This window comes from Hyperolius riggenbachi, chromosome 2 (genome assembly GCF_040937935.1).
Source record: "Hyperolius riggenbachi isolate aHypRig1 chromosome 2, aHypRig1.pri, whole genome shotgun sequence".
Taxonomy (NCBI): domain Eukaryota; kingdom Metazoa; phylum Chordata; class Amphibia; order Anura; family Hyperoliidae; genus Hyperolius; species Hyperolius riggenbachi.
This window is the reverse complement of record NC_090647.1, coordinates 232,990,557-233,004,483: the sequence shown is the minus strand read 5'-3', so window position 1 is coordinate 233,004,483 and position 13,927 is coordinate 232,990,557. Positions and strand designations below refer to the sequence as shown.

General features: G+C 41.5%; 1 protein-coding gene across 19 annotated transcripts in view; it reads left to right on the top strand.

The window, feature by feature from the left end:
* The window catches only part of DMD (dystrophin), a 3,066,377-nt gene that overhangs the window by 2,970,341 nt on the left and 82,109 nt on the right, over positions 1 to 13,927 (top strand). For 17 of the 19 annotated variants that reach the window (XM_068268325.1, XM_068268327.1, XM_068268320.1 and 14 more), the window contains one exon: positions 10,914 to 10,979. The exons of the other annotated variants lie outside the window; for them this stretch is intronic. In XM_068268325.1, coding sequence (XP_068124426.1) covers positions 10,914 to 10,979 — 66 coding nt within the window. The remainder of the gene's footprint in view (positions 1 to 10,913; positions 10,980 to 13,927) is intronic. 19 annotated transcript variants of the gene reach the window in all.

The window sequence follows — 13,927 nt, the reverse complement described above, 5'->3', positions numbered from 1 at the left end:
AAGTCCTCCAAAGTCCAGGGGACCCTTACCTTTTGTTTGTATTATACGTGCTATCCTGGGCTCTCTCATTCCTCATGGATCTTTGGCTGCTGCTCCAAATGCTTTGTCCAAAGGGTTCTTGTGTGTTAAATTCCCTTGTAGCAGACTATTCAAATATATTGGTCTGTGAAATACTAGATATTGGTTGTAAATAAGGAGCTCTCAAAATCCATCTTCATGTTTAACATCGTAGTTACTTATAACACTATTGGTATCTTCAGGATCATGGGGTATAACTCTCCAGTTTCTATTTTCTGCTTGATGCCATCAAGGAATTATAGATGCATGCACTATTTAAGATTGACTACACCACCTCCATAACTCTACAGAAAGTGGATATTGTTTTGACACAGTGATTACATCAAAATCCCACCATAGATATAAAGCATAAGAACTAATGGAGGGTATTATTTGCACAGCTAATACTGTCACTGGATTGGCTTATTAAGTCTTTGCCAGAAATTAGATTTTATACTTTACATTTTGGCTGATAAGATGCCATAACCCAAGTTGCAAGGAGCAACATGCAAAATACACTAGCTGAAAAGCCAGGAAATAAAATTGAAACTGAGCTAGGCTTTTTTGGAATATATTTTCACTTTACCCATACTTATTGGATGTCAAATACAAGCTTCATAAGAATCTGAGAGCAACAGCCTTCATTTCTTTTCCCTCTTTGTTTTGACATGTACCTTATTAGGCCATTCCATGTAGAATTTCCACCTGCTTAAGAGTCAAACACCAGCACACCTTTAGGTTGTACTCTAGAAGTTAATTTTATCAAGAGAGATGGGAAAATGAAGTTGTAGTTCTTAAGAACCAATCAGAATCACAGTTCAGCTTGATTGGTTTTACTGGGCACCTTTTCAATTTTTGCTTTTATTTTATTTGCGCCTTTCCTTATAAGTCAGCCCTAAAGAGTAGAGCACAAATTGCAGTTCAGCTGAAGACTCAAATAGCCAAGTTTGCAAGAATTTTGTAATGAATCCCCAACATGGAAGCTAATCACCAACTTGACTTTCACTCCTGGTAAGCTATAAGTATCTTCTAAGGATTTTCTTCATTTTGCTATAATGCTGATTTTAGGTATCCAAAACTATTGGGGATGCAAATTGATATGGAACGTTCAATATTTTGGACTCAAGATGTGAAAAGACAAATCAGTTGAGAGGGAGCCAACATTTTGTTTGATTAGCTATATTATCGCCCATAACTTCCCACTCGCATGTTAATTCTTTCCTAAGTATTGATAGACAGTTCAGTATTTAAGTTCCTTGTACAGTCACTTATTGTAGCTGATGAGAACAACCCAGAATTGTGTGATACGCTACATCAATAGTATATAAAAGTGGCACAAGTGATATTTCTGCAAAATTTTCTGTAAAGTCATATTTTGGTGCAAACAATCACCTGTGACATATCAGCAGTAATAATTGTTAGATTCTAGCTTAAAATTGCACCTGCTGCTAAATTTAACCATTTTGATAGGGTCTTAGTCATACTAGAGCAAGGTAGCTCAGAACTCTTTAACCTCCTTGGCAGTAATCCCGAGCTAGGGTCGGGGGAGAAAACTGCAGCTCAGAGCGGTAATCCGGACCTGTGCTCAGGGAAGCCGTCAGAAGCTGTGTGCAGAGCAATGCGTGCAGCGGACGTTTCTACATACCTCCCGGGAGATCCCGACGTCTGCCGCCATTGTTCTTTCTCTCCTCCGGGGCTCTGCTTCCTCCTGGTGAAATCGCCGGCTGTCGTCATGACGACAGCCGACAATCTCACTGTAGAGTTGCAGCACCAATCCAGAGGATGGAGGCATAACTGCAGCGCTGGAGCCATGTAGGTGAGTGATTGTGAAACTGCTGCAGTTCTCCCTGGCATCATGATTTTTTTCCAGGTTTTAGGGTCTGAAAGGGTGCAAAAAAAATTGCACCTCTTTTAGACCCTAAAATCTGGAAAGAATTAATGCAAAGGGGGTTAACAAGGACTGGTTCACCGTAATTAAGACTGTTCATCCAGTGTAATGAAGTTGAACATAACGTTTGCTGAAGGTGAGTATGGGTGAGTACATACCTGTACTCATCCAGCTGGAAGTCCTCTCTGGATCCAAAATCTTGAAATAACAGTATCTGGGCCACTTATGGTGGGCATACACGGTGCGTTTCTTTCTTATCAATCGAGCCGCTGATGGGCTCGATTGATAATATCCGACAGGTCTGATCACGAATGGATCGATTCCCCGCTCGATTCCCACCCGCGGACAATGGCAGGGAATCGAACGGAAGATAAGCGGCGCAGACGGGGACGAGTGGTAATCGATTCGGGCACACGAGCGGGCGCGCGGGGACACGGCGGGAGTCGATCCGGCGGCTAATCGAGCCATCGGATCGCACCATGTATGCCCACCATTAGACACACTAACAGTTCAAGATACTGGATTTAGCAACAGCTGCTATTTTTAGCATACCGATGTTTACTTCCACCCAAACTTGTTGAGTTTTAGGTTTGAAGATGAAGTTTAAGGTGATAGACAGATGAAAATTATATCTGAGCTGCAAGATTAAGGTGGAAAAGTCTCCTAACCACTAATTAGCGTTACCCATAATTTGGAGCTAGCAAAATAATATCACTAAATTATTAGCACAGCTACTGATTAAATAGTAGCGCTTTATAAATACAATAAATAATAATAAATAGAGCAGATACTAGATTTGATTTGCACATTTTGGCTCATCACTAGTAAAATGTAGCATTTGTGGTTAAAGGAAATCAGAGACAATATAAAATAAAAGTTTTATACATACCTGGGGCTTCCTCCAGCCCCATGTGCATGGATCGCTCTCTTGCCACCGTCCTTCGCCTTCTGTATCGCAGTCCAGTCTGTGCAAGAGAAGTACGCTCTCTATGCTCTCTATCTATTTCTGCAGCAGCCGCCCGTACAGATTACGTCACCGCTGGTGGGTCGGCTCTTCTGTGCCAGCGCGGCCATTCGCGCCAGATGACATGGACGTGCGGGCACGAATGCCTATGCAGGCGCAAAAGAGCCGACCTGCCCACGGGGTTGTGATCTTTATGGGCGGCCAGCGGGACAACCCGGAGGACCCGGGCTGCGGTGAGGAACTGAGACTCCTGCTAAGGTCTGGAGGAAGCCACAGGTGAGTAAAATCTGTTTAACCCTTCTCACATTGGAAGTCCTTTAAGGTTTAGGGTTAGGGTTTTGACTAAGGATTAAAGTAGCATATTTACTGACGTTTTTTTGGTGTAAGAATTCTATTTAAAGTCATGATTATTAAGTTGCATGGAAAGTAAAGCTTACAAATCAACTCCAGTGAACCATGATGAAAACTAAGGTTCCATGGATCCTCGCACAACTCAATGAATATCTTGTGTTGCATGATCTTACTTGCAGTATTGTAGATGGTTACTTTGCTTTTCCTGCATGTTAAAGAACTGAAGGTGCTGCATTATTGAGCAGACAAATATGAATAGTTCAGTAGAAGACCTTTTTTTAAGTTTGGACTGCATGCCATGTTTTGTGTTATGTTATGTTTAATAATCTTCTAACGCAATATATTTGTGCAGGAAGTGTGTTGTTATTGATTTATAAAGTGCCAGCATTTGTTGTGGCGCCGTTCACATAATCTCTTGTACATATCTGCTTAAAGTGTAATTAACTAGTGAAGATGATCTTGTGATAACCATGGGATCCTGTCTAGTGGAAGTGAACTGAATTCTAGCTTAAATCTCATGCAGGACAGGTTCTAGGTTCAATAGGGCCCGGGGCAATGAAATAAGGCTTCCCTAACACCCCCCAAGCAGTATTTGGGCCCCTTTGTTTCAGGTCCTTTCATGGACGCAAGAAGTGTGTATTTTAACCCTTAAATGTAAAAAGATGAGGTAAAACAAAAGGTTTTTTTTAATAATAAATCACATTTTTAGAATGCATTTTTAATTTGCTATAGAGCTGCACTGGGTGTTAAAAATGATGCTCGGTTCACTTTAAGTGTGAACTATGCCTAAATTGCTTTCTGGCCACCTGGAGGACCTTTGGCCATATACTACACAGCTGCAGTACACATGGAGAATGGTGCATTGCACTTTGTGTATCATGTCTATGCTAGCCCTAAACCAACAATGTCCCCCTCTAAATATCTCTGAGATAACTCTGCTTACACTAGGAAGGAAGGCGAGGGGGTTGTGCAGGCAGATGACATCTGCTCCTGACTAAGCTGAAAATGACAAATTTAGAAACTTAAAGAGAACCCGAGGTGTGTTTAAAGAATGTTATCTGCATACAGAGGCTGGATCTGCCTATACAGCCCAGCCTCTGTTGCTATCCCAAACCCCACTAAGGTCCCTCTGCACTCTGCAATCCCTCATAAATCACAGCCATGCTGTGAGGCTGTGTTTACATCTGTAGTGTCAGTCTCAGCTGCTCCCCCGCCTCCTGCATAGCTCCTGTCCCTGCCCCCGTCCCTTCCCTCCAATCAGCAGGGAGGGAAGGGATGCCGGCGGGGACTGGAGTTCTGCAGGAGGCGGGGAGAGCAGCAGACTGACACTATAGAGATAAACACAGCCAGCTCTGACAAGCTGTTTGTCAGCAGCGTGGCTGCGATTTATGAGGGATTGCAGAGTGCAGGGGGACCTTAGGGGGGTTTGGGATAGCAACAGAGGCTGGGCTGTATAGGCAGATCCAGCCTCTGTATGCAGATAATATTCTTCAAACCCACCTCGGGTTCTCTTTAAGATATATCAGGAATGACGTATCACAGTTACAAAGTAAAAATATGTATAGAGTCCTGATTCAGGGCAGAAAGTTCAAATACTTATGATTTACAGAAGACATCCAGAGTTCAAACACCCTTTAAGAACATATCTCCCAATGGAATACTTGTTCCAGTTACAACAGTCAGAGATTTTTCATCCAGTTTCCTCCCAGTCCAGATATCAATGTTTTCTTTGACTACACAATTTGTGTCACACAAAGTAGATTATATCTCCCACAAGTCCTAACCTTTCTCATTCTTATCCTAATGCAGAAAAAAGATAATAATTTTTCCTGGAGTTCGACTTAACAATTTTGTTCGAACATAAAACATTGTAGGTGTTTAGTTGGAGTTTGCATTTTATGGGTAAATGCATCCTCGACATTAGCGATAACAGTCTGTTCCTGATGTAGATGTGGGAGTGTTAATGTGTTAGCCACAAGTTTTACAGTGATGAAGTAATTCTGTTAATGAGACTGATCATATTATATAGTGTTGTTAAAAGACTGAATTATGTTTAAGCAAGTGCCAAAAAAAGAACTTTGTGCTAAAATCTGATGTGAGAATTAAGTTTCATACAAGATTAACACATGATTATACTTACAGCTGTATTTATTTTATGAAAAAAGAATGGATATATAGGAGGACATATTTAAGGCCAATGTCCATATTATTCTATATTTCATTTATTTGGGACAAGGAATGATTTACTAGAACTTTGGTGTTTTGAGCATCTTGATTTGTCCAAATTATTCATATTCTGTATGCACTTGACAGTACATAATCAAGCAAATGAGATATAGCATAATTCAATCGGTATAATTTATTTATTTGATTTATATAGTGCCAACATATTATACAACAATGAACATTAAAGTTACAATGATAATGGGGGGACAGACAACACAATACAGGTAATTAGCAGTAAGATACACAATGCAAGATCATACACTGGAGTAGTAGTCCCAATAATACTAGTTCACACTTTTCTGTGGGCAGAAATCAAGGCATAATCAAGTACGATACACAAGGAGTAAGGGTCCTGCCAAAGTCTTACAATCTAAAGAGGGGGGGAGGGGACTGCATCGAGAGGTTCTCTACAGAGAAAGTTAGGGCGAGGTGGGCCTTCTTGAAGAGGTGAGTTTTCAGGGTATGTTTGAAGGTGTTGAAGGAGGTGGTAAGCCTGTTGAGCAGTGGGAGAGAATTCCACAGAATGGGAGCAGCTCTAGTAAAATCTGGTAGTCGTGCATGGAAGTGCTGGATGTGTGAGGTTATGTTAAGACGAGGTCTTTGGAAGAGCAAATTGGGCGGCCAGGAGTGTATCTGCTTATCAGGTCAGAGATGTAGGTCAGGCAGGATTTGTGTATAGATTTGTAGGTCAGAAATAGGATCTTGAAGCTGATTCTGAAGCGGATCAGGAGCCAGTGGAGGGATTTGCATAGGGAAGTCATGGAGACAGAACGGTGAGAGGAGTACATAAGTCTGGCTGCTGCATTCATGATGGATTGTAGAGGGGCAATGCGGTTCAGAGGGAGGTCTGACTGGAGGGTGTTGCAATAGTCAAGGTGGGAGATGAGGGGATGGACAAGGAGTTTGGCACTGTTTGGAGTCAGGAAGGGTCGAATCTTGGAGATGTTACGTAAATGGCCGCGCACCTTCGCGTTCACATTCCCGTACCTGGCTACAAGAACGCATACTTGGATACGCGTGGCAAGAGCGCAATGGAGGTCGACTTACAAGTCGACCTCTATTACCGGAAAAAAAGTGAGCTGGGGGAACAGAGGATCGGTCCAGGACTGCGAGGGCACAGGTCGACTGCAGGGGGCTGGCAGAAGCCCCAGGTAAGTGAAACTCTTATTTTTTTTTTTTTAGCGCTTTACAGTTCTTTAACTTCAGGAACCTGGCTGACATCAAGGATGAGATTGTTGAGAGGCAGTACCTTCTCCTTGGTGGTGGAGAGGTTGGTGGTATAGCGGTAGATCTGGGCGTCATCTGCATATAGGTGGTAGTTGAAAAGCTTCTATTTTACGTTTTATAGTAGGTTCTAAAATACTGAAAATATAAAGTAACCTTTTTTCCTATTTATATACATGAGCTCTCTGTAAAACATTATTTATAATTAAAGGGACCCTGAGCAGATTGTGGGGTATGCATCTAAGCATACCCACAAATACTTAAAGTAAAGGTCCAAGCTAAATAAAAAAAAAAATCAAAATCCACTTACCTGCGGCTTCCTCCCGCCCCTGGAAGCCGTCCTGTGCACTCGCCCCAACTCCGGTGGCTCCCGGTATCCTCCGCTGCAGAAGTCGACCTCGCTGGGAGCCAAGGGAGCTGCGGTGAGGGCACAGGACAGCTGCCAGGGGCTGGAGGAAGCCCCAGGTAAGTGGATTTTGATTTAGCCTGGATGTATCCTTTAAGAATTCCCCCTCACTTATGACCCCTGTTGTAAAGCCCTCTGCCCCCGGTCCAGATGGTGTAAATCACATTGGGGCCGGTGACTTTCAGCAAAGTCGCGCTGTGACCCTGGAACTCCTCTCCTGCACTGAGCACAATGACGTGCTGCTCATGCAGGGATAGGCCTAGAGGAGGAGGATGGAAGCCGGAGCATGTGCAGACTGCAAGATCCGACTTCTTCCAGGGTCACCGCACGAATTTGCTGAGTCGCCGGCCCCAATGTAATTTACTCCGGCTGACCAGGGGGGCAGAGAGCTTTACTTCAGCGGCGGCAAGTGAGGGGTTATTCTTAAGTACTTAAATGCATACCTACACAATCTGCTCAGGGTCCCTTTAAGGTTCATGAGATTCCAGGACTTGTAAAAATTTGACCTGAAGAAAGCCGATGTTAAAGGAATACTATCGATTCACATATTTTTTTCAATTGACACAGGAATTGTTTGAAAAGTGCTGCTAAGTACTGGTGTAAACATTTTAGTAGCAACTTCTTTGTTTACTGTTAGCAAAATACATTCAAAGTTTACTGACGCCAAAACTGACGGCTGACTGAGCCACGAGGAGAGGGGAAATTCCCCTCACACTTGATCAGTTAACTCTATGTGTAGCTCTGTGTGTGACAGAGAGAGACAGGACACAGGAGCTGCAGCTGTTGGGAGCTCTGTTTCTGACTGAAGTGTCTGAAGAAAGCAGAGGAAATGTAACTAATTGTCACAGCTTTTCATACTGTTTTTGCTTTCAGAGTTTGATACGTTTGATATTTGCTTTCTGTAGTCTGATATGCAACTCTGGCTGTGCATTGAAGCAGACACCCCTTCTGCAATTGGTTTGTCCCAATATAGCTAAATCCTACCCTCAATAAATTACAGCTTTTGCCTCTGATATTTAACATGAAAAGTAGGAAAATGTTTACACAGCTACTTAGACATTATTTGCACACTGTAATTTTAGAACACTTGGGTATCGATAGTATTCCTTTAAGAGTAGTGGTGAAATGTGATTATCAATACTCTACTGTATGAGCTTTAAAACTTGTGATGTTTTGGCATTTTTTTCCCTCATCATCACATTAATACCCTCCTGACACCTAATCCAACTCCCATCCCCCCAACATTAACCCCATGTAACAGCTAAACTCTACACTCAATACCTCCCATGTTAACCCCTTCCTGACATCTAACACTCTCTCCCCCATGGGATCCCCTCCCTGTCTTCTAACTCTTTCACCCCTAATATTAACAGAGACTTAACCCTAACAAGTAAGACTAACCAACCCCCTACATTACACCCTAGCGCTAACACTCCAAATCTATGCCTTAACCCAATTGCTAACCCAAACAGATAGATAGATTCTCTAATGATTGGACTTTAACGGGAACCTGAAGTGAGAAGCATATGGAGGCTGCCATATTTATTTCCTTTTAAACAATACCAGTTGCCTGGCAACCCTGCTGATCTATTTGGCTGCAGTAATGTCTGAGTAACATCAGAAACAAGCATGCAGCTAATCTTGTCAGATCTGACAAAAATGTCAAACACCTGATATGCTGCATGCTTGTTCAGGGTCTATGGCCAAACGTATTAGGGGCAGATTATCAGCGGGACAGACAGGCAGCTGGAATTGATTAAAAGGGAAAAAAATGGCAGCCTCCATATACCTCTCTTCAGGTTTACTTCAATACCTTCCATTGTCTTCAGTACCTAGGAATTCTGCTTGGTAACAGCCAGTAACAAAATAAAGCACTTATCACCGATATCCCACTGTTTTCCTGCCACAGCTTTTCAGCTATGTTATAGCCAATGCCGGCACCAGAATTAAGCACCTAAAGATAAAAACGTGGCATAAACCGGTCTTGGGATGTGCATGATATATAAATATATTTTTATACAGTATACGTAAAGCCCGTTAATACAAATTTTATATAATGTATAGATACTCTCTCCGCCAACCAGCTGACTTTGCTTTGAGACTCATTACTTTCAGCTAAAAATACCTGTAATTCAACTGCCTATGGGCCACCTTTTTGCACCTCATGCTACAAAGATTATTTTTATTTGTTTTACATGTACCATTGCATAACCTGAAGCAAAGATTATAGATGAGATTTAACTCCATTTCTACATAGGGAGCTGTAGCGCTTAGTTTCTTATACAGAGGTTTGACTATAATCGTTTTTATAAGAAAGGTTGTAGCTATAATAACAATACTGGGCACCGATAAATGGTGCATCAGTTACTAGTTCTGACTCTAGACTGGTGTAAAATAGTCACCTTTTGTAATATAAGCAGCATTAACTGCTTCTGATATAGTGGTAAAGACTGCTGTGTAACTTGGGCTACTACCTCATCTGAAATGATTGTAACTGGTGACAGATTGCTGTAAGAACATGCTGCTCGACTCAGCCTGTTATGCCCTTTGGCTAGGGGATGGGATTAGGCAGGTATAAGTGATTGGCAGCAGGGAGTGACACAGTGGTCAGGTAAGGTTTTCTGTTGACTATTCTGTGAATGTTGGGAAAGACACACTGGATAGTCATCATTATTGCTCCTTTCAGATGATGAATAGCTAAGCTGTGGCTGTGTATGGGCCCTAAACCTGGAAACCTGGAAGTTGTGCACCCTTAAAGGTGGCCACGCACATTTTTTATATATATTTTCAATTAGAGAAGTACAATCCGTTTAACTGATTGATTGTAACATTTGAAAAATCAGATCAGTGTATCATATGTGTACAATTTTTACCGAATTATGAAATAATGATTGAAATCTCTGAGAAATGTGCTTGAGTCTTTAAATCAAGAAATAGTCAATCTATCCTACACCATTCAATCTTCTGAAAAACAGTACAGAAATTTCTGCCACTCCCAAGTGGGTTTTATAAAAAAATAAATAAATAAATTAGATCAGATTTCCCGCACAAATAAACAAAAAAAGCTTTTTCTGCGCAACTGAACATTTTTCTCAATCTGATCTTATTATTGTATTGTGTGTGGCCACCTTTAGTCAGAGCAACAAAATTGCTGTAATAGGAATAACATTTTGTTGCTTGACTATACCGCTGTTTCATCACATCCATTTTGCAGTATACCCCCCTTAATATGCGGTTTACTTTCCTCCAATATTCTGTCACATACATGATCTCTGAATCGCATACAGCATTTACCTTTGAACCTTTTACACAGGCATTGTGGACTGTATTTTTAGCACTTTATTTACTGTGTTGCTTCCATTGATAGGTGAGGAAAAAAACTAAACGGTTATTGAATGCTAGCTGATTTGCCAGTGTCCAGAGGCTGCACATGCAAATATTGTCATTATTTTGACATTTTCTTAATGCAAATAAAGCTTAGTCATTTAGACATTTTATAGCAGCAACAAGGATAAAACAGTCTGTTTAACTTTATGGACTGTGTCTGGATCTGCAGTACAAGCAAATTAATGGACGTTAAAATGTAGTCAACTTTGTTGAAGCAGGTGTCTCTGATGCAGTCACTGAAATCTAATGACAAATTCTGTAATGAACACATGAAGTATCCAGCTCTAACCTGTTATGACTTAGCAGTCCACAGTCCGTAGAAAATGGATTGTGGGTAGTATGACACAATGAACCTCAATCACCTTTTTTAATGTGAAGATTGAATTGTGTTTAAATTCTTCTTTCCACAGCCCTGCCTCATCTCCCCAGCTATCACACGATGACACTCACTCACGAATTGAACATTATGCTAGCAGGTAGGACTCTATGGCACAAGCATCCAGAACATACCAGAGAGCCTTGTACGTTTAGCTCATTCCATCAGGAGAGTCTTATGAGGCATCAGAACTACTTTCATGCTCTGCATCGATTCGCTGATTTTTCCTATGTGTCAGTCTGCCATTAAACCTCTATCTATCTAGCATTTCATGCCTGTTACACACCAGGGCCTGAGAAATGAAGCGGTAAAATGTATGCAACTTAATTCCACAACTTCCCTTGGACTCTGCAGCACCAGATTTTCATATTGCTCATATTTAAATGTTGAAGGTGTATTTACAATTGCAGATAGAGATCAGCTAATATCAATAACGTGTTTGCATTTCTACCGACATTTCAGACAGCTGGAAGGAAACTTGCGAGATGTTGATTATTAACGAAGTGTAGAATTGTTTTTGTTTAATGCATCACATACTATACATATGTAAATTTTAAAGCCAAGTAAGCCCAAAATGAAACCGGATAAATTGTAGGCATGCCTATGTGTATATACACAAGACCTTTTTCATGAGTCCATTGTTGCAGTTAAATTGTACATACAGCTTGCTTCCTGCACTTTTATAATTTAGCTGCATGTCACGTTATTTAAGATTGACCATGTGACTTCCAAAATGGAAAAAAGAAAGCCTACATTTCACAGCATAACAGTAGAAAATATGTGGCTGAAGTAGTGGTAAAGGGCAGTGACAGAAGCTATAACCAGGGTGGAGCATAGGAGTTTGCACATTTGTTTATTTAGCTGCATAATTCACTGTCCACCTCATGTACATTTAAATCTATGCATAAGAGATGGCCTGGGTCTTTTGCCAGTCATTATGCTGGCACTTTCTGCTGTAAGAGTGTAGCTTACAGGAAATGGAATTTCAAATCCGCACTTAAAGGGACACTTAACCACTTTACCCCCGCGCGTACGTATTTCTCCGCCCCTTTTTCCATCCTTTAAAAACCAGGGACGGAGAAACACGTACTTTCCGCGTTCCCGACACTGCCCGCGCTCCCGCTCGTAAACACGCCGCCCGCCGCTAGTAAAACCGCCGCCGCCCGCTCGCCCAGAGATCAATGAACGGGAAAATCCATTCCCGTTCGTTGATCTAAGCCCCGCAATGATCAGCTGCTCTCCTATGGGCAGCGCGATCATTGTGTGAAAAAACTCACGTGTCCAGCCTCCTTATTCTTCCTCCAAGCTTCCGGAAGGAAGCTTGGAGGTCGCATTAAAACAAAAAGTTACTGTGGCCATCTTGTGGCCAAATAGTAAACTACACCCTACACATTTTTCACATACAAATAAATGACTTTTACACATAAAATTAACTCATTACCTCCCACAATCCCCATTTTTTTTTTTTTTGTAATTAAAAAAAAATTAAAAAATTTACAATTAAAAAAAATACATAAATAGTTACCTTAGGGACTGAACTTTTTAAATATTTATGTCAAGAGGGTATAACACTGTTACTTTATAAACTATGGGCTTGTAATTAGGGATGGACGCAAAACTGAAAAAAATGCACCTTTATTTCCAAATAAAATATTGGCGCCAAACATTGTGATAGGGACATAATTTAAATGGTTTTATAACCGGGACAAAAGGGCAAATACGTTTCATGGGTTTTAATTACAGTAGCATGCATTATTTAAAAACTATAATGGACGAAAACTGAAAAATAATTATTTTTTTCCCCACATTTTTCCTATTTTCCCATTAAAACACATTTAGAAAAAAATAATTCTTGGCATAATGTCCCACCTAAAGAAAGCCTAATTGGTGGCGAAAAAAACAAGATATAGTTCATTTCATTGCGATAAGTAATAATAAAGTTATAGACGAATGAATGGAAGGAGCGCTGAAAGGTGAAAATTGCTCTGGTGGTCAGGGGGTAAAACCCCTCAGTGGCGAAGTGGTTAAGCCAGAAAAAAAGTGTTTTACTCACCTGGGGCTTCTACCAGCCCCCTGCAGCAGTCCTGTGCCCTCGCAGCCACTCACTAATCCTCTGGTCCCCCGCTGCCAGCTAGTTTCGTTTTTGCAGACAGGCCCGACAGGACTGGCCACGTGTAGCTTTCTCCGCATTCCCAACTGTAATTAACACTATTGCGTGCAGCAACGCGTACAAAAATACGTGTTGCTGCGTATCTGTGCGTAGGTAATGCGGCAACGCGTATCTTTGTACGCGTTGCGGCCTCGCAATAGCACAAATTACAGTCAGGAATGCGGAGAAAGCTACGCATGGCCAGTTCTGTCGGGCCTGTCGGCAAAAGCGAAACTAGCTGGCGACGGGAGACCAGAGGATTAGTGAGTGGCTGCGAGAGCACAGGACTGCTGCAGGGGGCTGGTAGAAGCCCCAGGTGAGTAAAACTCTTTAATGAATTGCAAGTGCAGGTGGGTGGCTTGTATTTGTATGGATAGGTGTACATCTGCAGGCCAGATAAGCTATAAAACGTATTTTTAAAATAGAAAATACAATGACAAAATATGTGCATTGAAGACCGTATGCTTTCAGAATTTATCAACTTTAAAATTGGGTTTAATTGGGCTTTAATTGGGGTAAAATAAAACTCATGGGGCTTGATTCAATAAGTCAAATAGCACACCTTATCAAAGTTAAAACGCCTTATCAAAGTTAATACGCCTTATCAGAGTAGCATAGCGAACTTCTGCCTGCTAATTGGCAATGACAAGCGCTCCACTTGTCCTGCCCTGAGCCCCTGTGGGTTTGGTGCGCTCGCTATGCTACGCTGATAAGGCACGTTAACTTTGACAAGGCATGCTATTTGTCTTAGTGAATCAAGCCCATGGGATGATATACAGGTTCAAAGGAACTAGTAGCAGTTGCCCAGATTAACCAGTCAGAAATGTTATTTTACTTTGTAGTTCAAATTTGATTAGTACAGAAATGGAGTATTTACCAGACCAATAGATTTCCTTTAT